The 27,960-nt window shown below is 65.1% G+C and overlaps 3 protein-coding genes across 3 annotated transcripts; 1 reads left to right on the top strand and 2 right to left on the bottom strand.

The window, feature by feature from the left end:
* The first annotated feature begins 137 nt into the window (after nt 1-137).
* Nucleotides 138-4,588, top strand: PEA15 (proliferation and apoptosis adaptor protein 15). The gene is made up of 4 exons (XM_059832361.1): nt 138-172; nt 3,117-3,290; nt 4,197-4,352; nt 4,495-4,588. Exons 2-4 carry the CDS (start codon nt 3,119-3,121, stop codon nt 4,557-4,559), a joined length of 393 nt encoding a protein of 130 aa, XP_059688344.1. The 5' UTR covers nt 138-172; nt 3,117-3,118; the 3' UTR covers nt 4,560-4,588.
* A 2,077-nt stretch (nt 4,589-6,665) lies between these two features.
* Nucleotides 6,666-22,283, bottom strand: DCAF8 (DDB1 and CUL4 associated factor 8). Its single transcript, XM_059832204.1, has 14 exons — nt 22,248-22,283; nt 21,181-21,245; nt 15,793-15,863; nt 15,037-15,710; nt 14,170-14,310; nt 13,734-13,828; nt 11,957-12,067; nt 10,463-10,535; nt 9,648-9,705; nt 9,308-9,415; nt 8,685-8,815; nt 7,194-7,313; nt 6,975-7,091; nt 6,666-6,871 (listed from the first exon to the last, which is right to left on the bottom strand). The coding sequence occupies exons 3-14, from the start codon at nt 15,839-15,841 to the stop codon at nt 6,758-6,760; spliced, it is 1,791 nt and encodes a 596-aa protein (XP_059688187.1). The 5' UTR covers nt 15,842-15,863; nt 21,181-21,245; nt 22,248-22,283; the 3' UTR covers nt 6,666-6,757.
* Nucleotides 22,284-23,599: 1,316 nt separating this feature from the next.
* Nucleotides 23,600-27,096, bottom strand: PEX19 (peroxisomal biogenesis factor 19). The gene is made up of 8 exons (XM_059832050.1): nt 27,042-27,096; nt 25,457-25,551; nt 25,188-25,353; nt 24,502-24,587; nt 24,257-24,418; nt 24,002-24,178; nt 23,882-23,926; nt 23,600-23,781 (listed from the first exon to the last, which is right to left on the bottom strand). Exons 1-8 carry the CDS (start codon nt 27,094-27,096, stop codon nt 23,719-23,721), a joined length of 849 nt encoding a protein of 282 aa, XP_059688033.1. The 3' UTR covers nt 23,600-23,718.
* Nucleotides 27,097-27,960: the final 864 nt, after the last annotated feature.

The raw sequence follows: 27,960 nt of genomic DNA, 5'->3' as shown, positions 1-27,960 counted from the left end.
CGGCTCCTCCGGCCTCCCCCCGCCCCGCCCCGCCAAGCCCCGCCCACTCGTCCCCGCCCCGCTAAGCCCCGCCCACCGCCCCGCCCCGCCCCGCTGCTCAGAGCGGCAGCACCGAGAGACCGAGCGGCCGCACCGGCACCGCCACCGCCACCGGCACCGCCCCAGCCGGCCGGTAAGTGCGGGGCTACGCGGGGACCGGAGGCTCCGACCGACCACCGGGACCGGGATCGGGACCGGGATCGGGACCGGATGGAGGCGGCGGCCGCCAGCTCCATCCGGTCCCGGTCCCGATCCCGGTCCCGATCCCGGTCCTCTCAGCCGGGCAGTAGTAGACCCCCCCCTCCCCGGTACTAGGCCCCCCCCCGCCCCGCTACTAGACCCCCCCCCCCGGTACTAAACACCCCCCCCCGTAACGGGCAGTGCCCCCCACCCGTGATGCCCCGCCCCGGCCGTGGCCAGGAGGGGGTTAACGGCCCCGGTGTTACCGGGAGTGCCAGGACCACCCCCCCGCCTCCCCCGGTGCCCCCCCACCCCGCGAGTCCCGCCCACCCCTTCCACTTCCCCTTTCGCTCCCGTGGGGGGCCCGAACCCGTGACCCGCGGGGGGGGGGGGGCGCCGGGCTCGCCGGTTCACGCGGTGCCACCCGGTCCCGGTCCCGGTCCCCACCCAGTCCACGCGGGACACGGGGTCCCCCACTCCCACTAGGTACTGGTGCCCATCCCCACCCGCTCCGCGCGGTGCCACCGGGTCCCCCATCCCCACCCGAGACCCGGCGCCTCCCCCAGCCCCCGTGGATGCCACCCGGTGCCCGTGGGACACGGGGTCTCCCCACCCACGCCCCGTCCCCGCGGTGCCACCCAGTTCTCCCAGTGCCGCCCAGTACCAGCGGCGCACCGGGATGCCACCCATTCCCCGGGACGGGGTGTCCCTGCCGCGGGTGGGTGCCGTGGGAGGGGTGCGCGTGGCTGGACTCCTGAGGAACACGAGTGGAAAGGGCCGCGTGAGCAGGTCACGCGCCCCGGGGCCGCGCTGGGCCCAACTGGGGCCAAACTGGGGCCAAACCGGGCCGTGGCCGCGGCGGAGCCGCCTCTTCCGCCCCGCGGCCCCGGGACGGGGAGGGCTGGGGAGGCCACGAGTCATCGCCCCCCCCCCGCCGCCCCCGTGCTCCGGCCCACGGACCTTCGCACGGCCCTGCGTGGGGAAACTGAGGCACGGGGGGGGGCGGGGGACGCATCCAGATGTGCCTCAGATGTGGGGTCTGCGTCCTGGGAGCTGCTGCTCCGGCCGCGGGCGGGGCGGGACCCCCGGGACTCGGGTGGGACCCCCGGGACTCGGGTGGGACTCCCCGGGACACGGGTGGGACTCCCTGGGACACGGGTGGAGCCCCTGGGGCAGGATGGGGCCGGTGCCCACGGCTCAGGACGATGTCCGTGGCTCAGGGCGGTGCCCGTGGGGCGCGGCGGTGCCCACGCAGCAGCAGGATGCCCGCAGGGCACTGTCCGTGGGGCCCGGCAGTGGCTGCGGGGCCGTGTCCGTGGGGCCGGGCCGTGACTCGGTTTCCCGTGGGGGGCCGGAGGGGCGGGGGGCGGCCCGGTCAGCGCGGCGCTGCTCCCCGCGGCACAAAGGCCCCTTGTCCCCCGGGCTGCGGGGGGGCCCGGGGGGGGCCCTCCTCCCCGTCCCCCTCCCGCCACCCACCCCAAAATCGCGGGGGGGACACAGTGATTGCAGGACCCCCCCGCCCCCCCGCGCCTGGCCGGAGCGGGGGAGACAAAGGCGGGAAGGAACCGGCCCACCCGTGTCCTGCCCCCTCCGTGTCCTGCCCCCCCCCGCGGCGGGACCAGGCGCCCCCCGCCCCCCCTTGTGAATGGGCCCCCGTGGGGCCACGCCCCTCGTGCATATTCATGAGGCGCCTTGCATGGGAAGCGTGAATGGGGGGGGGTCCCGCGGGGGGGTCCCGGGCATCCTCCCGCTCCCGGGGCCGCGGCGGGGGGGCGCGGGGGGACTCGGGCGTCCGGGCCTGGGAACGGGCAGGCGGCCACGGCGGGGGGGGGTCCCGGCCCCCGGCCCCCCCGCCGGAAGGACCGGGGCGTCCGGGCCAAGGGCTGAGTCATCGGCTGCCTTAAAGGGGCCGGACACGGCCGGGACACGCGTGTGCGCGGGGGGGGCGCCACGCGGGAGCGGGTGCGAGTGTGGGTGCGCGCGTGGGAGTGCGGGTGTGGGGCGTGGGTGGGCGTCTGTGCGTGCAGGTGGCTGCGTGGGGGGGGTGTTTACGGGTGTAGGCACGAGTGTGCGTGTGCGGGGGGGGTGCGGGGAGGGTGCGGGGAGGGTGCGGGGGGGGGGGTGCGCATGCGTGCACGTGCCGGGGGCGAGCAGCGCGGTGGGTAGCAGCGTGTCTGTGTCTCTGTGTGTCCTGTGTCCCCCCCATGTGTCCCCACCTGTGCCCCCCCCGTGTCTGTGTGGCCCGCGTGGGGTGTCCGGGTCCCCCCCCCCAGCACCCACGGGTGCCACCACCGGGGAGGGACACGGGAGACACCCCAAAGGGCGGCTGGGTGCCGTGATCGCCACGGCAACCGCATCCCTGGGGTGGGTGGCAGCGGTCGCCATGGCGACTGAGGCGCAACAGGAGATGGGGGACAGGGTATGACCCCCCCACCAGCCCCGACACCCCCACACCCACCCGGGCCTGGCACTGGGGGTGCCCCTGGTCCCCCCCACCCCAGGGTGCCCAGAGCCACTGCAAGGGGGGGACATGGTGAGTGTGCGGGGGGGGGGGTCCGCACAAGGACAAGGGTGTGCATGCAAAGGGGGGGTCACCGCAAAGCCGGGGCGCGCGTGCGGGCAGCACCGTGCAAGGGGGAGCGCTGTGCAAGACCGGGGCGCCTGCGTGAGGCTGCCCTGCGCCGGGGGGGGCACATGCAGCAGAGCCAGCGCCCAGCGGGCCCCGCCGTCCCCCGCCGTCCCCCGCCGTCCCCCCGTCCCTGTCACATCCCGTGAGCATCACATGAGTCACGGGCCAGCGGAGCCCGGCTGGCGCCGCGGCGTGGGGGGGGCTGGGGTGGGGTGGGGTGGGGGGGCAGCGGCTGAGGCCGGGCAGCTCGTGATGCGGGTGGCGCCAGCCATGGCCGAGTACCGCAGCCTGCTGGAGGAGCTGGCCCAGAACATCACGGCCGAGGACCTGGAGCAGCTGAAGTCGGCCTGCAAGGAGGACATCCCCAGCGAGGAGAGCGAGGCCATCGCCACCAGCCACCACTGGTTCACCTTCCTGGAGAAGCACAGCAAGCTGGACAGAGGTGAGCCCCCCCCCCCGGCTGGCCCCGGCCCCCCTGTCCCCATCCCTGTCCCTCACCTGGTCCCCAGCCCTGGCCGCTGCCCTGATCCCGGTCTGTCCCCTGGTCTGGTCCCCATCCTGGTCCCCTGTCTCCTTTCCCGGCCCCCATCCCGGTTCCCTGATCCCTGGCCTGGTCTCCATCCTTGTCCCCTCTCGTGATCCCAGTCACCTGTCCCGTGGGGTCTGGTCCCATCCCCAGCCCCTGGTCCCTGTCCCCGCTCCTGATCCCCATCCCAGTCCACGACCCCTGGCCCTGGCCCTCCGCTCTTCCCTGTCCTGGTCCCCATCCCAGCCCCTTGTACCGGTCACTGTCCCTGTCCCCTGCCTGATCCCTGTCCCCTGCTCTGGTCCCTAGCCCTCTGCCTGTCCCTGTCCCCTGTAGTCCCCACCCTGGCCCCTTCTCCCATCCCTGTCCCCCTCCCTGTCCCTGTCCCCTCTCCCAGTTCCAGTCCCTGTCCCTGCTCCTCATCTCTGTCACCGGCTGCCAGCCCTGCTCCTGCTCCTGGTCCCTGTCCCCTGCCTCAGTCCCCCTCCCTGTTCCCTGTCCCCACCTTGGTCCCTGCCTCTGTCCCCTGCCCCAGTCCCCACCCTGGACCCTGTCACGAGCTCTGGTCCCCATCCCAACCCACGTTCCTGTCCTTTGTCCCCTCTTACAGTCCCCATCCCAGTCCCTGTCCACTGGGATGTTGTCCCCTGTCCTGGTCCCCATTCCTGCCTGCTCCCTATCCCCGGCTCCTGTCCCCTGTCCCGGTCTCTCCCTGCCCTCTCCCCGTCACCATCCCGTCCCCTGCCTCGCTCCCCGTCCCCGGCCACCCTTTGCAGTGCAGCGCGGGTGGCCCAGCACATGTCCCCGTCCCCGTCCCCGCAGACAACCTGTCGTACATCGAGCACATCTTCGAGATCTCGCGCCGCCCCGACCTGCTGACCATGGTGGTGCAGTACCGCACCCAGGTCCTCAAGATCTCCGAGGAGGACGAGGTGGACACCAAGCTCACCCGCATCCCCAGCGCCAAGAAGTACAAGGGTGAGCCCCCCCTGCACCGGGACAGGGACCCCCCGTCCCCAGGGCAAGGACAGGGTCCCCCAGGGCAGGGACAGGATCGCTTTGGATGGGGGGGGACACAGGGAGAGGCCCCCACTGACCACCCCCTCCCATGTCTCGGCAGACATCATCCGGCAGCCCTCGGAAGAGGAGATCATCAAACTGGCCCCCCCGCCCAAGAAAGCCTGAGGGGGGGCGAGCAGGAGGAGGAGGAGGAGGAGGAGGAGGAGGAGGAGAAGGAGGAGGAGGAAGTCTGTGCCCCCCCCCGCCGTGTCCCCCTGCCACCTCTCCAGCCCCCGGGGCGTGGGCAGGCGGGGGGGGGGGCCCACACGGTCACTAACAAAGTCTTAACGCCCCCCCCCCCCACGCCGGGGCGGCTCTGCGTGTGCGTGTGTGTGCACGTGTGGGTGTGCATGTGTGTGTGTGGGGGGGGCGCTTTGCTATTCCCAGGGGACCCCCCCGAGCCCTCACTGGGAGGGGGGACAACAGGGACACCCCCCCTCCCAGTCCGAGTTACAGCTGGGGGGGTGACAGGCACGGGGACCACCCCCCAGCCCAGTGCCGGGGGGAGACGGACAGTGCTGGGGACAGGGGCCCGAGTGAGCGTCACGGGGGGGCGCGGGGATGAAGGGCAGGGCAGGTCGGGAGGGAGGTGAGCAGCAGTGCTGAGTGGGAGGGGGGGTCTTTGCTGACACCCCCCCAGCAGGATGGAGGATGGTGTGAGTTTGACAGGCCTCAGCCCTGCAGGGAGGGTGGGGACACGTCTGCAGTGTGCCCCCCCCCCCCGCAGGGCTGCAGTGGGTGGGGGGATGAGGAGGTGACATGGGGGGAGGCAGTGGGAGCCCCTGTGCAGGGTGGTGATGTTCAAGGGGGGGACCCCAGACCTCCCCCAGACATTGGGGAAATCGCCATTGGAAGGACCCCCCCCAAACCCCTACTTTGGTTTGGGGGGCAGAACTGGCATCCCTCCCAAACCAGCCAAGACTGATGGGGGGGGTGTCCTTCCAGCCTCCCCCAGTGCCATACTGGGAGGGAGGGGGCACTGGACTGGGAAAACAGGCACAGGCCCCATTAGTGTGTGCGTGGGGGGGTGTGTGTCTTTGGGGTTCAGCTCTAGCTACTAACCTGGGGGGGGGGGCTAGCGAGGGGGGGCACTGGAGAGAGTATATGTTAATATATTTTATTTAATAAAAGCTAAAACCCGCAGAGCACCTGTATGCGGCCACCAGCTCGTGTCCCCCCCCCTCCGCCTATTTATTGTCTCCAGGACAGGGACCACATTCATTTTCCCCAAAAAACTGTGTCTTTTGTTGCAAAATGACTGTTGGGGACCCCCTAACCCCCCGGTGAGATCCTGGTGGGGAGGGGGATGGGTGACACGCTGGTGTCCCGCAGCCCCTGGGGGGACCCTCCCTGCTCCCTCTATCCCCCCCCAAGCCCCCATTCCCCCCCCCCCGACCGTGCTGACTGTGTACAGATCTCTCATAAATAGATGGAGATGAAAGCTGCTCTGGAGGGTCGCGTGGCTCTGTGAGGGGGGTGTTTGGGTGAAAACACAGCAAAAAGGGGCAAAATACACCCCTCCAAAAGGTGTGGGGGGGTGGACAGGCCTGGGGACGCGCCAGTCATGGGGCTGGGGGCAGCCTGGGGACACGGGGAGCCCGGGGAAGGGGACACACAGCCCTCCGCCTCTCTCCGTTGGTTTTTATTGCATTTATATATAATATATATTCAAACTTTTACAATAATTTTAACTTGATAACATCCAAGTTCGATTTGGTTTTAATACATATAAAATTAGGCCTCTAACAGTGATGGGGAGCCCTCGCCGCCGCTCCCCCACAGCAGAGATCTCCTTAAAAGTAACAGAAAATTAAAGGACCTTCCCGGCTCCTGGGGGCCCCGGCCGCTGCCCCGGGGGGGGCCGGGGGGGCGGAGAAGGGCCAAACCAAGTGCAAATCACTGATATGTACAAACTAGACAAGCATCTCTCTGCAAACACCCCCGGGGGGGGGGAGAGGGAGGGAGGTGGGGATGCAGCCCCCCCGGGGGGGGGCCAGAGCCCCCGGGGAAGGGGGAGCCCTGAAGAGCGTGAGGGCCGGCACCAGGGCAGGGGCCGGGTCCCCCCGAGAAGAGCGGGAGAGGGGACCAGGGCGCCATGTTAGTATAAAAATCCCCCGGCCCCCATCTCTGTGTGGGTCCTGGGGAGGGGGGGGACCCCCAGGCTGAGGCTGTGCCACCTCCAGTGGTCTGGGGGGGCTGCGAAGATGAGGAGGGAGGGGAGGGGGCGTGGGGGGGTCCGTAACAAGTCAATACAAAGCTCAAAGTGTTAGTAGGGACCATGTGTGCCTGGAGCCTCCCCGCCCCGGCCGCAGGCTGGGGGGGGCTCACGACGGCATGCACTGCACCCGGTCCGGCCCCTCTTCCTCGTCGTCCGAGGTGTCGGAGGAGCTGGGAGACTCGTCCGAGTCGCCATCTGGCGCTCCCGGCTCTCTTCGGCGCTGCCGGGGAGGGGGGGCAGAGAAAGGGGGTGAAGGGGCTGGGGGAGCAGTGGGCAGAGGAGGAGAGGGGGGACACACACACGGAGGGGACCCCGGCACCTACCCGGTGATGGCGTCTCTGTCGCAGGTGGTGCATGAGGAACCAGAGCATGTGGCTGTCGAACATGTCGGTGTGGTGGAGGCTGTCCTCGTCCCGCTCCAGCTTGTTCTTCTTGATCACCTGGGGCCAGGCGAGGTGGGGGGGCTCAGGGGGCTGCGGGGCAACCCCCGGCCCCGCAGCCCCCTGACGACGCCCCCCCGCACCTCGCTCTCTGGGTCTCACCTCCTTGAGGCCGGCCAGCTCGGTAGGATTCTCTGCCGTAGGTGCCCAAATCTTGACGTCGTGGTCAAGGCCGCTGGTGGCCAGGACGGGGAGGTGGGGATGGGGCTCCAGGCAGTTCACCTGGGGGCAAGGGGGGGGTGTCACCCCAAAGAGGGCAGCGGGACTGACCCTGGCACCCACAAGCTCTCTGGTTACCCTCCAGCCCGTCACCCTGGCCTGGGGTTGGGGTCTCGCACAGCGGTGCAAGGGGAGATAAGGAACCCTTGTAGGGCTCGGTGAGGTGGGCTTCCCGTGGGAACCCCTGGCACAGACAGGGGCTGCCACGCCCAGCATCCCCACACTCCGGCTTTGGGAAGGGGGGACACATGCCACCCCCCACGAGCAAAGCCCAAAATTTGGGGTGCGCTGAGTAATTCACAGGGCACTGAACCCGGTGCATCCCGAGGCAACAGGTGCAACGAAAGCGGGGAACCCAAACCCCTCCTGCAGCAAAGCCAACAGGAAAGGGGCCGCATCCATCCCAGGGTGCTGAAGCCTAGCTTCGGCCGTCAGGGAGGTCCTTGGGCCAGATCCGGCCCCACACCGGCTCTGCCGGCTGGGGGTGGCGGTGCCAGCAGCCGCCAGGAGCTGGCACGGGGCCACGGCCACCCAGACAAAAGGCGACTGTGGGGCCGGCGGAGAAGCGGCACAGCGGGGACCGGCTCGGCCGGGAGCGAGCAGCGGGCACGGCACTGCCAGCCGTCCCCACGCCAGCAAGGCGCCTGCCGTCTCCTCGATGCCAATATGAAACCTGTCCCCCCTCTGCCTGCCCCAACCCAGGAGGCGGGAGTGCCACCAGCGCATCCCGTCCCCTCCCAGCCCTGCGCCGGTGGGCGACAGGTGCCGACTGCCGGGGCGGTGTGTGAGACCGAGCGTCTCCTGGCTCCGAGCTGAAACCAGGCACAGATCCCCCCGCCAGCACAGGCACCGGCCGCTCGGGACCTGACCGCTGTCGGCCAGAGCCTGGGAAATTGGGCGCAGGGGCGGCCCTGGTGCAGCTGCGTCCTTTTCCTGGACATGACTGGGTGAGGACACAGCTGCACGCCCAGCGGGGAGCAGCGCCTGGATCCGGCCTGGATCCGGCTCTCCCCACAGACCCTGCACGTCCCCACTGGGATGGGGGGAAGGGTAGGGCACTGCCCCATCCTGAACAGCAGCAGCTTCGACATCCCCACCCCTCCTTTGGTGACAAGCATCTGGGTGAAATCCCCATGGGATTTTGTACGCCAGAAGACCTTCGAGGTGCCGTGGCCCTCACCAGCCTGCCTCAGCCATTCCCGTTGCTGCTCCCCAGGCAGGAGCAGTGCCGAGCACCCTGCACACAGGGCAGCAGGAGCCCATAGGGACCCTGCTTGGCTTTCGGTAGAAAAAGAACAAAAAGCAGCAGCAAATTTGTGCGGGCACATGGAAGTGGTGGCAGAGGAGCAGGGCAGCACAGCAGCAGGGACTCACCACTCCTCCCTTGTCGCCCTCCATGAACTGCACGATCTGGCAGGATGATTTCTCCCACAGGAAGATGTGGCCGCAATCGCTGCCGCTCACCACAAACTCGCTTTTCGGGCCATAAAAATTGACGCCTTTCACTGAAAGGAGAGAAACAAGCAGCCCGAGGCCATCAGGAGCCAGGCAGCGCTCCCTGCCATGAATTTGCTTCCTGCCTGGCAGCCGGCGAGTTTCCAGGGTTACCAGCGTGGATCTCTTCCGTCCCTGGACACATAATAGCTCATTCTTTGCAAGCCCCAGAGTTTGTGTTAAGGGTCTTTGAGAGGAAGATGAAACACACGGAGCTGTAAAAATAAGCTAAAAGCAGGCAATTATTCTTCCGGGTTGCTCTGGGGACGGCCCCCCACCTCCAGACTGCCCCAAAGCCTGGTTGTGGGCATGAGGACGGGGAAGCCAGAGCGAGTTTGGACCCAGTGGCTGCTGGTGAATGGGACACAGTGGTGGTGGGAGTTTGACAGCGACCTGGGGAGAGCCTCCAAGCACCCCCCCAGCGGGGGATGCAGCCTGCCGAGGCGGGGGGGGGGGGGGGGGGAGGGATATCTGCCCCAACACCCATCCCAGATGGTCCTTACCAGTGGCATTATTGCGATGTCCCTTGTATCTCTTGATGTACTCCGCTCCGTCGCTGTGAGAGGAGTTGAAGAGATAAATGTCTTCATCGTTGTAGCTGGCCAACAGCTCTGGCGTAGGATGGAAGAGACAGGCGTTAGCAGGGAGCACATGGAGGTGGTCTCTCTGCTAGGGGTGGGTGTGCCGCAAGACCCCCGGGTGTTCTGTCCCGCAGCGCTGCAGCCCTGGCCACCCACGACTCGTCCATCAGACCCGTGCAGCAGGATCGCCTCTGCGGGTTTCCAGCCGGCACGGGATCCCACAGCGCCCGTACGGCCCCCAGCCAGCGGCGTAGTCACTCACCCGAGCCGTCGTGGCTGTAGACGAGACAGGTGATGTTGGCTTTGGACTCGCTGTTCACCTAGGGAAAGTACAAACAGCTCTGCTCCCATCTCCTCCCGCAGCGTGCCAGCACACCTACGCCAGCCACGTGCCCGCTCAGAGAGCTCGGCGCGCAAGTGACTGCTCTACAAGGGCTTTGAAGTCAGAGCATAAAATCACTGCCTCTTCCTACGCCAAGACAGGACTTTATGGACAGTGGAAGATGTGCGTCAAAGTAAAAAACAAAGCCCAGGCAGTTTGTTCGGCCTCTTGAGCTGTTTTCCAGGCAGGAAGCCTGCGAGAGGCTTGGCCAGCGAGCACTTCTCGGCCGCTCCTACACAAGGGTCCCGAGGGAACACGCCACAGATCTTCGGGCAGCGAGGTCTGCCCAGGCCCCATCCCAGGCCCTTGCTCCGCGGTGAGCGCCGCTGGCACCAGCCCGGCTACAGGAGCTGGGTGAAGGCCGGTTCCGCTGGCAAGGCCGGCACGGGCAGCTCTGCTGCCAGCAGGAGACCCAGCTGCCTGTCACTCACCCCGCAGCGGATGCAGTTCCCCCCCAGGTTTGCCCACCCCGTGCCAGGCTCAGCTTTGCTCGGTGCTGGCATGCAGGGCACGCGAGCCACAGCACTGCGGCAGGGCTGCCGCCCACTCACACAGGCAGCCGAGAGCCGACAGCCACCACGGGATGTCCTCTGCCGGTCCACCCACCCACGAGCTCTCCCACATCACATCCCTGCAGGGGAGGGACCCCCAGTGCCGCCCATCACGCTGGTATGCTGCGAAATCGAGCCGCTTACCAAGTGGTGAGGGCAGAACTTCTTTAGCACGCCGTTGTTCTCATTCTCGTCTATTTTCCGCTGGTCGTAAATCCTGGGGGAAGGATGGCAGGCGTTTGGCATTCACTCGACACAAGGGATGCCGAGCCGACAGGCACGGAGGGACGGCGCGGCCCGCTTCTGCGGGCCAGCACAGGAGGACAGCAGCAGAGTGGCAGCTCTCCCTGACCACACAGATGCCATGTCCAAGCCAGCTCTGAAACCACGACCTGCCCCGATGCTGGCTGGAGGCTCCGGCCCTCACCAAGGGATCTGTGAGCAGCCTGGACTGGCAGAAGTCTTGGCCAAAGCAGCTTAATGTCACCTCTCATCATGTCGGAGGCATCGCTCGTTGGCGCATGACAATGTCAAAGCCTATGTGCACACAGGCCATGACCTGTGTTCGGGGCTTTGTCAGTCCACAGGCTGCTCTGCAAGGGAGACGTGACCGCCACCGTGCTTGCCCCTTGGCTGGCTTGGGCTCCTTGGGGTCCCCAACCTCCCTGAGCCTCTGCAATGCACGAGCCCACCAGGAGCTGCCCGGTGCTGGGGAAGCCAGGGGAGAGGAGGCCCTTGGATACGGGCAGAGGACAGAGAGTGCAGCAGAGAGCGAGCAGGAGGGGAGGCTGTGTTTCGAGCAACGATCCCAGGCTCTTCTGAAAGCTACCAAGCTAGCGAGGCACCGGCACTGCTGCTTGTAAGCGGTCTGTGAGCCCATGTGTTAAGTGTTTCCGTGCCCGGCGCCCCAGGAGCTGCTGCCTGCGTGCCAGACACCCGCGTGGCTGGCACTCCAGGGAGCTGACACCATGCGAGCGATCCCAGCAGCAGGGCTGCAGTGTCTCCCCGCTCCCCGAGGAGCGTCCCCTACGCATCCTCAGGGAGCCAAGCAACGCCACAGCTCGGCTCGCTCCTGGGGAGCTGGGAAGCAGGCAGGCTGGGCACATGCACAATTCGCCTCTGCCCAAAACAGACGCCAGACAAGTTGCACCTTAAAATCCACCGGCTGCAGGGGACCTCTGCACTGATGCGGGGAGGTGAGGGGCCAGACACATGGACACAGCCCGGTCCCATGCCAGGGGTTGCCCCCAATGTTTCAAAGGCCAGGGGGGCTTGCATTTGTCACTTAAGCTCGGTCCCGCTGAAACAAGACCTTCCCTGAGCCTTAATCTCACCTCCGATGTCCACCGGGCACTGCCCACAGGTGGGGGACCAAGAGGAGGTTTATCAGAAGCTCGTTAAGAGCACTGCTAGTTCCTGAGGGGAGCATCTCCCGGCTTCAGGGCAGGCTGGACAGTGGATCCCAGGGCTAAAAGTCAAAGGATCCAAATCCTCCTCTATTAATCCCCCTTGTGTTCCTGCTGTTACGGGAGAACAGGCTTTGGAGGCATTAATGATTGAAGCCACGAGGATTTCTGCGGGGGACATCAGATTTCAGAGCTCGCAGGGGTACCAACTGAGGCCCCAGCACAGACTCACCTGACAAACTGATCTCTGCCTCCCACAGCAAACTGGTAGGTGTTGGCTGGGTTCACGTAGATGGTATACAGACCCACTTTCTTCTCCTTTTCCTTTGTCACAACCAGTTTCCTTTAAGAGACGAGGAAAAATAATAATAACAAAAAAAAATTCACCTCAAATTCAAAACAGGGTCCAGATGGGAAAAGCAGGAGCTGCGCGAGTCTCTTACTCACTCCCAGAAAAAAACCAACACGCCAACAACAAAAAAAACCACCACCCAACCATTTCAGCCTCCCAGCTGAAGTGAGCACATGCTCTGTCTGCGACTCAAAAGGCGCAGAGTGAAATCATTCCCTGGCGTTTTCCTCCGAAACGTCTGAACGGTTTCAGGGCCCGAAGGCGAGCCCAACAGAGCTGGACAAGCAGCAGCGAGGGCAGAATCGGATTAACTCCAGAGCAGAAATGCTCTGCTGTTATTTCTCCCCACCCGTCTCGTCGTAATAAGGCCCAGATTTAATGAAATCCGACACACACACCATCCCCCCTCCCCCAGGAGCTCAATATTTCGGCTTTGCAGACACAAATACAAACTGAGGGAGCATCCTCAAGAAGGAACAGCCAGCTGAAAAGCTTGTCTTTCTTCTAATTATACCATTCGGCTTAATGAAAGATGGGAGCTGCCTACAGTCTGCCTGCAAACCCTGCCTCCAGAGCAGTTTCACACTCACAGGGTGACAATTCCCTGCAAGCATCAAACCCAAACAGCAGCGTGGATCCCCACGAAGAAAGAGGAGGGACAGACCCACGCCAGCCTACTGACCAACAGACTCCTCTCCGAACAGAGCCAGCAAATAGGGGGGGAGCGGGGATGAGGATTAAATGCGGCTGTTTTGAAACGCCCTGGCAGTTTTTGTCCTGGTTATGAAACAGATGGGTTTAAGGCTATAGACAAAAGCACTCGCACATACAAATAAAACCAAACCACTGGGAGACGAGCGCCAAAGCCCTTGGTTTTAAGCAGGATCATCTTCAAAATAATATGCCACTATATTGGAAAAGTACCATGATACCAAAACCAGGCGTCTGTTTGAACACCCGACGCAGATTTATTTTGGAAGCTTGTCAGAAACGACAGATCTCTCGGCGATACGGGTTAAGATCCGGCACGCACCACCCGGCTGCTTGCTAATTATTGTTTTTCAATTAACTGCAATCGCGCTCATGCAACGAGCGAGTCAGGCGAACCGTGAGCTCCGAGCTGCTGCCAGCGTGGAGAGATTTCAGTGCTGTGATTAATCAGCCACTTCACTGCGCAGAAGGAGCAGACCCCGAGCGCTGCCCCCAGGACGGGTAAACAGGTGCCGGACGGGCAGCCTTTGGCAGCCGCCGCGGCAGGCACATGTGCGCAGGGACCTGCCGCACGGGTATTATTTCTGTTTTCTATCTGAACAGAGGCCCACCCCAGGGAGGACAAGGGTTCAAATGCACTCCTCTAATTAGTAAGGCTCATATCCATATCCTCGTGTGAGATGGCCAGCCCCGGACCAGCCACCCAAAAACTCTCTGGTCTGACCAGAGACAACATGACTTGAAAGCCAAAAAACACCTGTTTTTTCCCACTTTATACCCATTGAACAGGCACACACTGCCGTGAAAACACAGCGGCACAAGTGGGAACCTCAGCCCTATGCAGCCAAGTGCTGCCTGCTCATAGAGGAGCCCCCCCCCGGGACCCCGGATCTCCCTCTGGAGCTTCCCCGGTCCTGGCAGCGGGATCAGGCAGAGAAATACTCACGAGGCAGGCCGGTCTTGTCTCAGATCAATGGTGAAGACTACAGCATCTTCACCTGCTGATAGGAAAGTGCATGGAGAATCCGGTTCTAGGGCCAGCTGGAAGATAAATACTTGGGCATTGGTTCCCTTTTTTACCCAACGAAGTGGCAAGATCCCTTTCTCCCAGTAAACCGTCAGCCATTAACAGGAGCTGACGCAGCACCAAGCCCTCTATACCCACGGCCGAGTGCTCACGTCACTGCTTTGCAGGGCACCGAGACCCTCCTCATCACCCTCAGAGGTGACAACGATTATAAAGAAGCATTCAAGGATCGGTCCCTCCACGGCAGCAGCTGTGCCTTCACTACTTCTGGCAGCCAGTGAGCCAGGATGGCCCCTGGGTGTTTTGGGGGTCCCCAGCTGCCGCCCACCCCCTTCGCGGGCTGGTCTGGGCTCACCTTGTGCGAAGCTCCTTTGTGCTGTGCCACGCGCTTGGTGTTTTTGCAGCACTGGGTGGCTGAGAGCTCGGCCACCCGGACCTGGCCATCCCGAGCACACATAGCCAGAGTAGAGTCGCCGCTGTTGGGGAGGAACTTGGCCTGGAAGAGAGTAAGCGGAGGGGCGGCTTTCAACGCCGAGGCAGGGGCTTGTGTACGCGTGGATAGAAACGGGGTGAAACAGGAGAGAAATGGGGGGCAGCACCCTGCCATAGCCCAACGAGCCCCAGACGCTCAGATCCGCAGGCAGGGACTGCAAAGCCTCGGCTTGATGGGACGAGCTCTCCAAGCAATCATCCCGGCCCTTTCTGGTGAGTACGAAGAACTGGGAGCTTGGCAGAGATGCTGGTGGTGCCAGCATCCCTCCAAGTGTGGGCCGTGCCGTGGCGGTGGCAGAGCCCGGCCCTCCAGGCCCCTCTGGTGGTGGCAGAGCCGCCTCACTGCCCACGCGCTGGGCTGCCCGCTGCCGCACGGCCCCCTCCAAAACATGGCTCCTGCCCATGGCCGCTCCCAAGCCTGCTGCTTACCGGGGCCAGAGGAGCAGCCGGGGGAAGCTCTGCAGGCAACGGGGCCGTCTCACCCTGCCATCCCCAGCCGGGGCCCCGTGAGATGGCAGATTTTAGGGCACACCAGCGGGTTTTGATGGTTAGTTTACCACCGCACAGTGGGTGGACTCCTCCCGCAGCCCTTAGCTTCAACAACACACTTCTCCTGCCCCACACAGTATTATCCTGCTGAAATTAGGTGCTTCTAGAGCAGGCACCTGACCACCGTGGTTGATCTTCTATCACCCGAGCCCTCCGAGGACCCTCCCTGCACCCTCCTCACCTGGAAGACGTTGCTCTTGTGGCCGCTCTCAAACTCCAGCACCGGCTGCCTCCTGACCCAGTCCCACACCACCACTTTGAGGTCATCGCTGCCGCTGGCCAGCCACGTGCCGCGCTGGTTAAAGTGCAGGGTGTTGACGCAGCCCGTGTGGCCCTCCAGGCCGTGCTGGAGGCGGAAGCGTTGCACAAAGACCCTGGCCCCGCAGGCCTCGTAGACAAAGCGGGCGCTGGAGCCCAGCTCCCTTTCCCGGAGGGCATGGACTGCCTGCCAGCGGGGCTGAGGCAGCGCCGTGGTCTCCGAGGACACCCAGTCCTCCAGGGCCTGCTCGTCGTCAGAGGAGTCTTGGTCATGGTTGGCACGCTTGCGCTGGGCACGGCGGTGGGACCGCTGCTCCTCCTCTTCATCGTCCTCCTCTTCCTCCTCTGAGTGCGACCGGTCAAGAGCACGGTTCTCCTCATTTATGGAGTAGTGGCCCGTGTCGTCCATGCTGTCAGAGTCCTTCTCTTCCCCCGAGCTCTCTGTGTCTGTGTCCCGGCTCTCTGTGCTGGTGCGGTTGGGCCCCACATCGTCTCCCGTGAGGCTCAGGCTGAGGTCGGAGGCCTCCACCTCGATGCCAGAGGATGTTTCTCGGCCCTCTTCAGCTGACATCTCCTCCGGGCTGCTGGACAAGCTGCCTGCGTGGTGCAGACAAGGCCGTGAGCCTCCCCAGCAGGAGACCCCAGGCGCGGGGAGACCGGTCCCCGCCGGCACCCTTACCATTCACTATGTCCGTCTTCCCCTCCATGCTGCTCCCTTTATCTGACATCGCGTTTTCTGGAGCACTCACCCTGTGTGCAAGAGAGGGAGAGAGCAGAAGCTGGAGCATCCCTGCCACGGCCAGTCTGCCGAGATGGGGACATGCTGGCCTGCCCTGGCATCAGCAGAGCCGCGCACACGGCAACAGTATTGTGGGCTGATCTGAAGAGCACCGCTTTCTCAGGGAAAACACAATCAGCGGAGGAGCGGCGCGCATGTGGCTACAGGCTCGGTGACCACACCCCATGCACACAAGCTGGCATGGCAGCAAAAGCTCATCGGCTACTGCCGAGGGCCGAGCAACCCTCGGCCTCCGCCCAGGCACCCGTGGCTGGGTAACAGGGCTGCTTGCCACCATCCCCTAAACTCCTCTCCAGTTTCTAATTTACTCAGATGCCGTCAACTTAGTGGGAAAGCAGATCTGTGACCTGTCGTGCTGCCTCTCCACCTGTCTGCGGGACGGCTCCCAGCTTCTGCTGCCTGCACCCAGTTACCGCTTCACCTCTCGCAATAAGACAGGCGCTTCCCGACTGGCGATCCCCAGCCACACGCAGGGGAAGGAGGAGGTGTTGACTCCAGCTTGGCAGCAATTGCTACAGCAAGGCAGCTGCACAACACACGGCCCTGGCTTGGGGTGGGCAGGGAGGCAGGAGCGGGGCTCGGATCGCAGGCAGATGAGGCAAGGTGTCTGGGAAGGCAGCGAGTCACAGTATCAAGAAACTTCTTGGCACCTGCAGACCGTAGGCAGCCACTTAAAAGGTGCTCAAGAGGTTTTTTTAACCCCAGCGACAGATTTTTAAACACCTTCCCACACACAAAATCCTCCCAGGCTCCCAGCATTGCCAAGGGGCCATTTTCCTCCACGCCACGGACAGGACAGCGGCCCTGGATGCCCGGCCAGCCTGCCCAGCCTCCCCCAAGAGCAAGCTTTGGCCTTTGTCACCCGCAACAACTCTGCTCCTCCCGGGGAGCGGGCAAGAGCAGAGCCAGGCAACGAGGCCAGGAGCTCCCTGGCATTTCCAATTGCTCCAGGAGAGGTTCACCAATTCCTTGCGAGCACATGGAAAACCAAAGGCAAGCACGTTTTCAAGTCCTGGGTGTTTTCCCAGCTCTTGCTTTGGAGAGCCGGCTGCCGCGGGGAGGAGAGGCACAGGCTGCAGGAGCAGCAACGGCCCCACTGCATCCAGGGACAGCATCCAAAGCAGCCCCGGCTCCCCGCTGCTGCAGGGGCAGCTCCCACAGGGCCACGACCATGAAGCGGAGCCACCTCCACGCCCGGGGGCTGCAAACCCCTCCCAGGATCACGGTACCCATAGCTTGCCAGTGGTCGCAGGTGGCTTTTGGCAAGAGCACCTGCCACCAGACCTGCCTCACCGGGTTACACCAAGAGACAGGAGGAAAACATGTCGGAGTCATGAGCAGCAGAGGTTTTGCCAAGGTGGAGGGGGGAAAAAAAAAACACCAAACCATTTTATTTATGCTTTGCTCGTTCTTTACTTTCCTTCTATTTTTAGTCAGACTTTTTCATACTTGGCTTAGCTGCTTGCTCTTAACCAGTGTCAGGGAGCCTGCTAAAAGTTCCCCATTTGCACACAGGGAAAAGCCAAAGCCAGAACATCTTTAACTCTGATTACAGCAAACACTCTGGAGACTAATCCTCGTTAGATTGGGAATTAACACCAGCGGAGCCCCGAAGAGCCAAAGAAGGTGAACGGCTCTGCCCAGGCTGGGTCTGTCACTGCCAGTCCAAGCCTGGGCACGGCTCCTCCCTAAGAAACGGGTGATTTCGGAGGCAAGCGGGGCTCACTGAAGCGGCTGACCCACAGCTACGGCTGCAGAGCGATGGAGCAGATGCCACCACCGCTATCACCACCCAACAGCACCACCGGGATGCCCGGGGAAGGCCTGGGCAGCTGGGCTGGCTCTGGCTGAAGCATGATAAAAGCTCCTAGAGCATAGGAGCATTTATAAGGAAACAAGTTTACGCAACTGAAAACAGCAGCGACTGTCAGCCGACTGCAGTTGCTCGCTTAGTAACAAGAGTAGTAGTGCAGAAGAAGTGTTTTCTGCAGTTTCAGTTTTAACTCTTCCCCAGCTGGTGCTGCCAGCCTGTATAAAATCACTTTAAAACCACTAATGCTGTGGAAAAGGGGAGAAAAGGGCTCAAAAGCAAAGCCGGGGATGAGAGCTGCCCAGAGCCTCAGCCCTCCTCTCCCCTGCCCAAACCCACCAGATCTCGGCTCTGCACCAGCAGCCAGAGGTGGTGCTGAGCCCATCCCTCCAGTGCCATCGGCAGCTCTCGGCACGTGAAGGCTTCGCACTGGCGGCGCAGCAGGGAGGAAAGCGGGTGTTCACCTCCCGCAAAGCGCCAAGGCTCAGCCCTACGAGAGCATTACTCACCACCGCAGTGGGGGCGACTCGTGCTCACTCAGCCGGCGAGTTCGCGGTGCCGCAGACGGTGCCCTGTGCCCGGCCAGGTCTGACCCCGGGGGCTGCAGGCATGCACGCAGGACCAGGCAGGAGCTGGGGCAGGACTGGTTTTAATTTACTGCTCTAAGCATTGAGGCGACTCTGTCCCTCGTACAGCCCCTGTCATGCCGAATAACTAAGGAACAGGCTCAAAACACAGCAGTGCTCAGCTATGGCTTAACTCCCCACCGCCTGAGTCGTTAGGAGATCGGAAAGTCCATCAACAGGTCAACTTTCCCTCCGCCAGTTATTTTGCCTTCGGCAGCATTATTAATCCAAGGGGCTGGGAGAGTCTTTGCACGTACAAAAGGAACCGGGTTTGGACTTTGCTCCTCAGTAGTTATTTTCCTCTGCCAAATTACCTATTCAGATCTGTCATTAACACCATTTCACGGCAGCCTTTTCACGAAGGTGAGGAACAAGAAACGCGCTTTCAGAAGAGAGCAATCCATTACCAAATAATTAGCCTGACTTCATATCTCATCCACCCACACCAGAGGACCGTAACCTCACTAGGAAATTAAGAGAATTGAGGAAAAAAAGCCCTCAGCTGCCTCGGCAGAGCAGACAGCAGGGACAGACGTGGCCTGTGCCAGGGACACCATGGGGGACACCGGGCTCCCCAGCCATCTTCTATACCCAGGAGCACAACGCCAGCCCGCGCTGGCTGTCCGGTACCGATGGATAGCCGGGCTGGGCATTCAGCTCTGACAGCTCTGCGTCAGCTTCCCCAGCCACCCACCAGCTCCACTCGCAGGTGCCGAAGCCGTTCACGTGGCAGGGAGATTAAAGTGTGCGTCGACCGGCAGCTCCGCGGCACAGTGCACCATCGGCACCCAAGGGCTCAGGCAGGGACAAACCGGCAGCAGGCGGGCACGGGGGAACCCCGCAATCGAGTTACCGGCAGCTGGAAACACAGACGGTGCTGAAGGTATCGCTTCCAGCTCCCCAAACCGGGGAGCACTGGTTGAGAGAAGCAATGAGACACTGCTTGGTGTGGACTGGAGGGAGCTGGGACACAGTCAGCCCTGCAGAGAGCCCTGAGCCCTCACAGAGAGATTTGAGCCCCTCATCGAGCTGCCAGCGCCAGGCCGGGCCTCCCTGCCAAGGCGGCAATGCCTCGGGGCATGCGGCTGGAGCCAGGGAATGCAGCCGGGTTCCAGGGCACCACGCAGAGTGACCCCGGGAGCCGATATGTGGGTTTTGCAGTTCCCTGGAGTCAACATCTGGACAGGATCAGTGCTCCCAGCTTCACATGCTCGAAGCCTGACTCTCCGGCACCCTTGCAGGGGCCCTAAAAATATCCCTCCGCATGCCACAGTCTCCCAGCTGCCTCTGCGGCCGCCAGGATCGAGCTGTGGGTGCTGCCACAGTGCTGCTGCTTCCTCCCCTCACGGCAGGAAGGGCCTCGACCCACCGAGCGAGCACCTGGGGCTCAGCATCCCGCTGGCACAGCACACCAGCGCTCACACCGCTGTGCCGCCCCACTGCCTGCCAGGCTCCAAGCCCCCAAACCGGCATGATACTGGTCAGCAACTCCAACAGTCGTGCCCAGGAGACAATACTTTCTATCTCGAGCTGCTGCCACAACCTGTAACGCCACGAGCCAGCGGGATATGGGACGCAGGCCTCACTCTGCACGGCAGCCAGCTCCGGCCCCTCGCTGCTGACCAAGATCCACCATCCATCCGCGCCAGCACTCGGTGCACCTCTGCAGCGCCCACAGGACTCAGCCACACAGCGTGGCATTGCCAACCCAGCCACTTCATGGCTGGAAACACAGAGCTTGTAGCCGCTCCGTCCCTGAACGATCTGTCATCAAAATATTTACTTAGCTATATAAACACCTGAATAGCCAGGCTCTTCGGGCACTCGGCACCTGGGCTACATAAAGCAGAGGAGCAATGAGGCCAGAAGCCAGTGCGCGGCGTTATTGACCCACTGAGAGCCCCTCACCTCAGTTTTCAACGCCCTGGCATGCCAAGACAGCCGCAGGACGCCACGGCACTGCCTCGTGCCTGCATTTACACCAGGTCCCTCCCGCACATGTGTCGCACTGGGCTCGGCTGAGCCTCTTCTATTTAAGGAAAGTTTTCTCATCGGACCTGGACGGAGACAACCTCATTTGTTCGCTGCAGAGCAGCCTTCCTTCCCCCTGAGATGGTGTTGGGTGGTTTAAACCCCCAATTAAACCTCCCGTGACGAGCACATTTACACCCCGAACGCCCCTCGCAGGGGAGAGCCCCGCCAGGCACCTCCGGTTTGCCGAGACGTGGGCAGAAACCTACCAGTGGGCCGCGTTCAGGAGAGCCTTGGTTAATTACAAACCTACCCGGGAGCCCGCCAGGTCCTAGTGACGACACTAATTAAGCAACTTCCCGTTTGCCATTACACAGAGGTCCAGAATCCCCATCTCGGAGCATCCTGGGCACGGCAGCGTCTCTTTGGGGGATGCAGCACCCACCTCCCCACCGCTTTTCCCAGCCATCCCGCGGCACAGCCCCAGCTCCCCCAGCGCCTCGCTGGATGGAGTGAACCTGCGTCCAGTGCAGGCAAGGCCTAATTAACTACAGCTAATGAGCACTGGCTGCCTCAGCATGCAGCACTGCCCCTTACCCGTCCAGCACCTGGGAGGAGGGAGGCTCCCTGCTCCCCAGGGGGAAGTGGTGGTCCCAAGGCCGAGGAGAGCCCGGCCAGCAGGAGAAATCCCGCAGAAGCAAAAGGTGAGCAGCCGGAGGAGCCCAGGGCCACACCACCGACACGAATAATTCAGCATTGCAAAGGAGACCGAGGCAGATGCAGCCCAAACATCCACCTCTGCCACACGTGGGACAGACGGACACGAGGCAAGCGCTGCTGGACCCGGGGTGGCCCACTCACCTGCGCGGCAGTGGCAGTGCCGCGGGCAGCGAGCACCGAGGCCGGGGCTGGAGGTTCGCTGGCAGCTGACGGAAATGACAGGTTAAAGCCCAGCAGTACAGGGTCCGGCTGCACCTGCCCCGGGGACCCCTGCTCCCTGGGGACCCGCCCAGGGACAATGAGGACTGTCCTGGAAGGGAGGGAGTGAGGAAGGCCCAAGAACAACGAGGTTTGGACCTGGGGGGCAGGAGGGATCCTCAGGCAAGCTCCCTCCCGTGACCAAGGCAGTGGCACCAGCTCTAAGGCTGGAGGGCACCCCCAGTGCCCCCCAAGGCAAAGGCACCGTGACACCATGGGGGAAACAGGGAAAGAGCCCTGGGGTGGGAGGGGGCCCTCAGCACCCCCCTGGAGGCAGGGCAACACCCTGGGCATGGCAGAGGTCCCCTCAGCGTCCTCCCAAAGAGACGATGACACCACAGAGGTGACAGGGACCTGCCCTGGGGGCAGAAGGGACCTCCAGTACTCCCTAAAGGGATGGCAACACCCCGGGGACACCAGGGACCAGCCCTAGGGGCAAGAGAGGCCACCCCAACACCCTCCCCAAAGCACAACATCGCCACAGGAGCTGCAAGGACAGTCCTGGGGGCAGCAGGCACCCCCCCCAAAGGCACAACGACCTCCTAGGAGCAGCAGGGACCCCTCCTCAAAGGCACGACGACCTCCGGGGGGCAGCAGGGACCATCCCCAAAAACACAGCGACCCCCTGGGTGCAGCAGGGACCCCCCCAGCGCCCCCCCAAAGGCGCAGCGATCCCCTGGGGGCAGCAGGGACCCCCCAGTGCCCGGTGACCCCACGGGGATATCAAGACCCCCCCCAGCCGCCCTCAAAGGCCTGGTACACCGCGGGGGCGGCGGGACCCCCCAGGCTGGGCCCCCCCCGGAGCAGTCCTCCCGGCCCTGCCCGGCCCCGAGCGGGCCCCGCCCCCGGCCCCGCCGCCCGGCGGGTGGGGGAGGGGAGGGCCGCCGGAGCCGGGGCTAGAACCGCGGGTCAGGGCGGGGAGGGGGAGGAAGGGGAGGCCCCGCACCGACCCGACTCCCGGCAGCTCCCGGCCGTCGCTCAGGCGCGGGCCCCGCGGCCGCCGGCTGCTCCTCCGCCACCGGCTCCGGGCCCAGCCGCCGCCATCTTAGCGCACCGCCTCCGCGGGACGCTTTACGGCGCCGCGGCGGCGCTTTACGGCAGCGGCCGCTGCGCGACAGCGCGCGACAGCGCCGCCCCTGCCCCGCCGTCGCCATGGCAGCGGCGACCCTGACCCCCATGTTACTGTAGCGCCGCCCTGTGCCCGCCCCAATGTTATTGTAGGGTCGCCTCGAGTGTGCCCCCGTGTTACTGTAGGGCGCCCTGTGACCCCCCACTGCTACGGTAGGGTGGGGTCTCCCCGTGCCCCCCCCCCCGTTGCTGTAGGGTCGCTCACCCCATGTTACTGCAGGGTCACCTTGTCACCCCTGTTATTGTAGGGTGGCCCCATGTCACCCCCTGTTATTGTAGGGTCACCTTGTCCCCCCTGTTATTGTAGGGTGGCCCCATGTCACCCCCTGTTATTGTAGGGTCACCTTGTCCCCCCCTGTTATTGTGGGGTGGCCCCCTGTCCCCCCATGTTACTGTAGGGTCACCTTGTCCCCCCCTGTTATTGTGGGGTGGCCCCCTGTCCCCCCCATGTTACTGTAGGGTCACCTTGTCCCCCCTGTTATTGTAGGGTGGCCCCCTGTCCCCCCATGTTACTGCAGGGTCACCTTGTCCCCCCTGTTATTGTAGGGTGGCCCCCTGTCCCCCCCATGTTACTGTAGGGTCACCTTGTCCCCCCCTGTTAATGTAGGGTGGCCCCCTGTCCCCCCATGTTACTGTAGGGTCACCTTGTCCCCCCTGTTATTGTAGGGTGGCCCCCTGTCCCCCCTGTTATTGTAGGGTCACCTTGTCCCCCCCTGTTATTGTAGGGCGGCCCCCTGTCCCCCCCATGTTACTGTAGGGTCACCTTGTCCCCCCCTGTTATTGTGGGGTGGCCCCCTGTCCCCCCCTGTTATTGTAGGGTCGCCCCATGTCCCCCCCATGTTTTTGTAGGGTCTCACACCCCCCCTCCCCTGCTGCGTTACTCAGGGTCCCCCCCAGTCACTGTCGGGTCAGCCCCTGTCCCCCCCGTTTCGGCAGGGTGCTGCCGGCCACCCCGGCCTCAGTTTCCCCAGGCGGGAGCCAGTGTCGTTGCCAAGACATTTATTGGGGACATCGGGGGGGACACACGCGTCCCCAGGGCCGGGGTACCCACGCCCCCCCCCTCCACGAGGCCCCCCCGGCCCCCACAGCTGCCCCTGGCACCCCCACAGCGCGGGACGGCAGTGCCGGGGCTGCCGCATCCAGCCGCGCTCCTCGGCGGCCGCGGCTCCGGCTCCGCTCGGCCTTCTCCTCCTCGTCCTCAGCAGAGTCCTAATTAGTCGGTAACGAGGCGGGGGCCGTCCTTGGCAGTGCAGCACCGGGGGGGCCACGGGCGCCCCAGTCCCGCCACCGGCACTACATGAGGCGGCACTGCTCGCCGCCCGCCGCTCCCGGCAGCTCCAGGTTGAGGCCGGGGGGCTGTGGGGGGGCGGAGGGAGGGTGAGCCGGGGACCCAGGCGTCCGGGGGGGTCTGGGCAGGGTCCCCCCCGCCTCCCAGGGGGTCCCCGGGGACACTCACCGACTCCCCGGCCAGCTCCTTGGGCGGATGCCCCAGGTCCTGCAGCTGGGGGGGAGACACGGGGGGGGTCAGGGTGGCACTGGGGACCCGGGGGGATCCGTGTCCCCCCCCCCCCCTCACCTGCTGCATGAGGTCGAGGAGGGTCTCGAAGCGCGCCCGCCGCTCCTCCTCGCCCTCGCCCGGCCGCTCGTCCTCCAGCTGCCGGCAGATGCGGCCCATCACGCCGTGCTGCGCCCGGTACCGCTCGTACTGCTCGGCCGGCAGCGCCTCGCCGTGCTGCCGCAGCCACTCGGGGTACTGCGGGGGGACGGCGGGGGGTCAGGCCGGGACCGCCATGAGTCCCCCCCACCACCCCGGCGCCACCAGACCCCCCACCTTCTCGGTGATCTCCTTGAGCGAGGGGTAGAGCACGTCCTTGGAGAGCAGGCTCTGCATGATGCTCCGCATGACGGGCAGGACGCTGCCCTCGCCGTCCCCTTCCTCCAGCCCCAGCCCTTCCAAGGCCTTCGCCAGCTCCTCCTCCGAGGCCGAGGAGCTCTGCAAGGACACCGTCAGCCCCACCCCGGGATGGGGGACACCCCCGGGGGGACCCCGCTTGGCGAGTGGGAGGGCGGCCGTACCTGCAGGTCGGTGGCATTCCTGGCCAGGCCGCTCAGCGTCTCCTTCAGGCAGGAGGTGAACTCCTGCTGCGACGCCGCGTCACTGCCTGCGGGGACCGGGAGACGCTGGCTGGGGACGGGGAGATGTCGGGCACCCTGGGGCACCCCGCTCGGCAAGGGCCGGGGTCTTGTACTGGGGACCCCGCTCCTCAATGGGGATCCCGGGGGCCTGCGGGACTGGGGTATCCCCCGAAAACCCCGAAACACCACCCCGACGCCGGCTGCTGGCAAGGAGTCTTGGGGAGACCCCAGCATGCGGGAAGGCGCCCAGCACTGCAACGCCGGAGAGGTGCCAACCGGCCTCAAGCCAAATTGAGACTGCCCGGTGTGGCGGGGAACCCCCACCGCCGGTGCCCCCAAAGCCCCATCCCACCCTGGACCGGCACACGCCTCTAACTCTGCTGCGGCCTCGGCCCCTGAGCCGTTGGCGAGACCTGAGGCTGCCAGCGCCGATCTGGAGGCCGGTGCGCTCCCGGCAAGGCAAGGGCTCACCGGGCTGCAACACACCATCTCTGGTGCAACCGATCCGGCGGCGAGGGAAGGCAGCGTCCCCTCGGCGTGCGTGTTTGCCGCCTCCTTTAAACCCACCAGCAGCGGTGCCAAGGGGCTGCGGCCGGCGCGGACGCCCACGTGCCGGCCCCACTCACCCACTCTGCCCGCCGCCTCCGACAGCTTCTGGAACTGCTCCACCAAGTGCGGCTCCTCCCGGGCCAGCTCCTGCATGGCCTGCTCGAACTCGGCCGCCGCCTGCGAGGCCAGCTCCCCCTCAAACAGCTCCTGGAAGAACCTCTCCTGCGAGGCGAAGAGGGAGGCCTGGGGAGAGGGGCACGGTCAGCCCCCCCCCGCCGTGGGGACGGTGTCTCCCCACCCCAAGGGCTGGGGCGAGGGCGGCGGCCGCATCCTGGCAGCGTCGCACCTTGGCGGCGGCGCTGGGCGAGGGCTGCGCCCCGGGGGGGGGCGGTGGCGGCGGGGGCGCGGCGGGCCTGGCCTTCTCGAAGTCGTCCAGGGCACCTGGGGAAGGGGCTGGGCTGAGAGGGCCCCCCGGACACCCCCAGATCAGGGCCCCCCCCTCCCCAAAGTAGCTCCCTGCGCCCCAGCAGCCCCCGTCCCGTGGCACGGGCCAGCTCCCCCACCTTGCTGCACCCCGTGGACCCCAACGCCTGCCCAGCCCCGGGGGCCCTGCCCTGACACCCCTGGCCCCGCTGCGCCCCAGTAACCACACCCCAATAACCCCCAGCCCTACTGCACCCCAATAACCCCCAGACCCAGTACACCCCCAATAACCCCCAGCCCCACTGCACCCCAATAACCCCCCGCCCTATTGCACCCCAATAACCCCCCCAGTCCCGCTGCACCCCAATAACCCCCCAGCCCCACTGCACCCCAAAAACCACCAGCCCTATTACACCCCCAATAACCCCCCAGCCCCACTGCACCCCAATAACCACCACACCCATTACACCCCCAATAACCCCCCCAGTCCCCCTGCACCCCAATAACACCCCAGCCCCACTGCACCCCAATAACCACCAGCCCCATTACACCCCCAATAACCCCCCGTCCCCCTGCACCCCAATAACCCCCCGCCCCATTACACCCCCAATAACCCCCCGTCCCCCTGCACCCCAATAACACCCCAGCCCCACTGCACCCCAATAACCCCCCGCCCCATTACACCCCCAATAACCCCCCAGTCCCCCTGCACCCCAATAACACCCCCAGCCCCACTGCACCCCAATAACCCCCCGCCCCATTACACCCCCAATAACCCCCCAGCCCCACTGCACCCCAATAACCCCCCGCCCCATTACACCCCCAATAACCCCCCGTCCCCCTGCACCCCAATAACCCCCCAGCCCCACTGCACCCCAATAACCCCCCCGCCCCACTGCACCCCAATAACCACCAGCCCCATTACACCCCCAATAACCCCCAGTCCCCCTGCACCCCAATAACCCCCCGCCCCATTACACCCCCAATAACCCCCCGTCCCCCTGCACCCCAATAACCCCCCGCCCCATTACACCCCCAATAACCCCCCGTCCCCCTGCACCCCAATAACCCCCCGCCCCATTACACCCCCAATAACCCCCCGTCCCCCTGCACCCCAATAACACCCCAGCCCCACTGCACCCCAATAACCCCCCGCCCCATTACACCCCCAATAACCCCCCGTCCCCCTGCACCCCAATAACACCCCAGCCCCACTGCACCCCAATAACCCCCCGCCCCATTACACCCCCAATAACCCCCCGTCCCCCTGCACCCCAATAACACCCCAGCCCCACTGCACCCCAATAACCCCCCGCCCCATTACACCCCCAATAACCCCCCAGCCCCACTGCACCCCAATAACCCCCCGCCCCATTACACCCCCAATAACCCCCCGCCCCATTACACCCCCAATAACCCCCCAGCCCCATTACACCCCCAATAACCCCAGCCCCCCCCGGCACCCCGTAACACCCGGCCCCCCCTCGCCGCCCGCCGGCCCCGCTCACTGTCGAGCAGCTCCTCCAGCTCCGGGTCGGGGCCCGGGCCCGGCTCCGCCGCCATCTTCGCGCCGCTCCGCCTCCGCCGGGGGGCGGGACCGCCGAGCCCCGCCCCAGATAGGCCACGCCCTCCCACGAGCCCCGCCCCTCGCCGGCCGCCCCTCAGGGCGCGGTTCCGCCGTGCGCCCGCCAGGCGGCGCCGCAGTGCACGGGGCGGGGCGTGACCCCCCGAACCGCGGAGCTATGACCCCCCACCGGCCCGCGGAGCCGTGGCAGCGCACGCGGTCCCGCATCTCGGGGTCCCGCATCTCGGGGTCACAGCCCCTTGGGGGTCCCAGCCCTCGGGGTCCCGCATCTCGGGGTCCCGCATCTCGGGGTCCCACATCTCGGGGTCCCGCATCTCGGGGTCACAGCCCCTTGGGGGTCCCAGCCCTCGGGGTCCCGCATCTCGGGGTCCCGCATCTCGGGGTCACAGCCCCTTGGGGGTCCCAGCCCTCGGGGTCCCGCATCTCGGGGTCCCGCATCTCGGGGTCCCACATCTCGGGGTCCCGCATCTCGGGGTCACAGCCCCTTGGGGGTCCCAGCCCTCGGGGTCCCGCATCTCGGGGTCCCGCATCTCGGGGTCACAGCCCCTTGGGGGTCCCAGCCCTCGGGGTCCCGCATCTCGGGGTCCCGCATCTCGGGGTCACAGCCCCTTGGGGGTCCCAGCCCTCGGGGTCACAGCCCTCGGGGTCCCACATCTCGGGGTCCCGCATCTCGGGGTCACAGCCCCTTGGGGGTCCCAGCTCTCAGGGTCCCAGCCCTCGGGGTCCCGCATCTCAGGGTCCCACATCTCCGGGTCACAGCCCTCGGGGTCCTGCATCTTGGGGTCCCGCATCTCCGGGTCACAGCCCCTTGGGGGTCCCATCTCTCGGGGTCCCGCATCTTG

The sequence above is a fragment of the Gavia stellata genome, chromosome 33 (genome assembly GCF_030936135.1).
Source record: "Gavia stellata isolate bGavSte3 chromosome 33, bGavSte3.hap2, whole genome shotgun sequence".
In the NCBI taxonomy this organism is placed as follows: domain Eukaryota; kingdom Metazoa; phylum Chordata; class Aves; order Gaviiformes; family Gaviidae; genus Gavia; species Gavia stellata.
Note: the sequence above shows the minus strand (reverse complement) of the source record. Positions and strands in the feature narration are given on the sequence as shown.

Bases quoted from the DNA above. Each gene is read 5' to 3' on its own strand.
- PEA15 (XM_059832361.1), top strand. From the start codon at position 3,119: ATGGCCGAGTACCGCAGCCTGCTGGAGGAGCTGGCCCAGAACATCACG. The intron at 3,291-4,196 runs GTGAGCCCCCCC...CCGTCCCCGCAG, and splicing joins GCACAGCAAGCTGGACAGAG to ACAACCTGTCGTACATCGAG. The intron at 4,353-4,494 runs GTGAGCCCCCCC...ATGTCTCGGCAG, and splicing joins CAGCGCCAAGAAGTACAAGG to ACATCATCCGGCAGCCCTCG.
- DCAF8 (XM_059832204.1), bottom strand. From the start codon at position 15,841: ATGTCAGATAAAGGGAGCAGCATGGAGGGGAAGACGGACATAGTGAAT. The intron at 7,314-8,684 runs GTGAGTCCCTGC...CCTTGCCCCCAG, and splicing joins AGGGCGACAAGGGAGGAGTG to GTGAACTGCCTGGAGCCCCA. The intron at 6,872-6,974 runs GTAGGTGCCGGG...CCTCCCCGGCAG, and splicing joins GACAGAGACGCCATCACCGG to CGCCGAAGAGAGCCGGGAGC.
- PEX19 (XM_059832050.1), bottom strand. From the start codon at position 27,096: ATGGCGGCGGAGCCGGGCCCGGGCCCCGACCCGGAGCTGGAGGAGCTG. The intron at 24,588-25,187 runs GTGAGTGGGGCC...CGGTCCCCGCAG, and splicing joins GGAGGCGGCGGGCAGAGTGG to GCAGTGACGCGGCGTCGCAG. The intron at 23,927-24,001 runs GTGAGGGGGGGG...TCTCCCCCCCAG, and splicing joins TCCTCGACCTCATGCAGCAG to CTGCAGGACCTGGGGCATCC.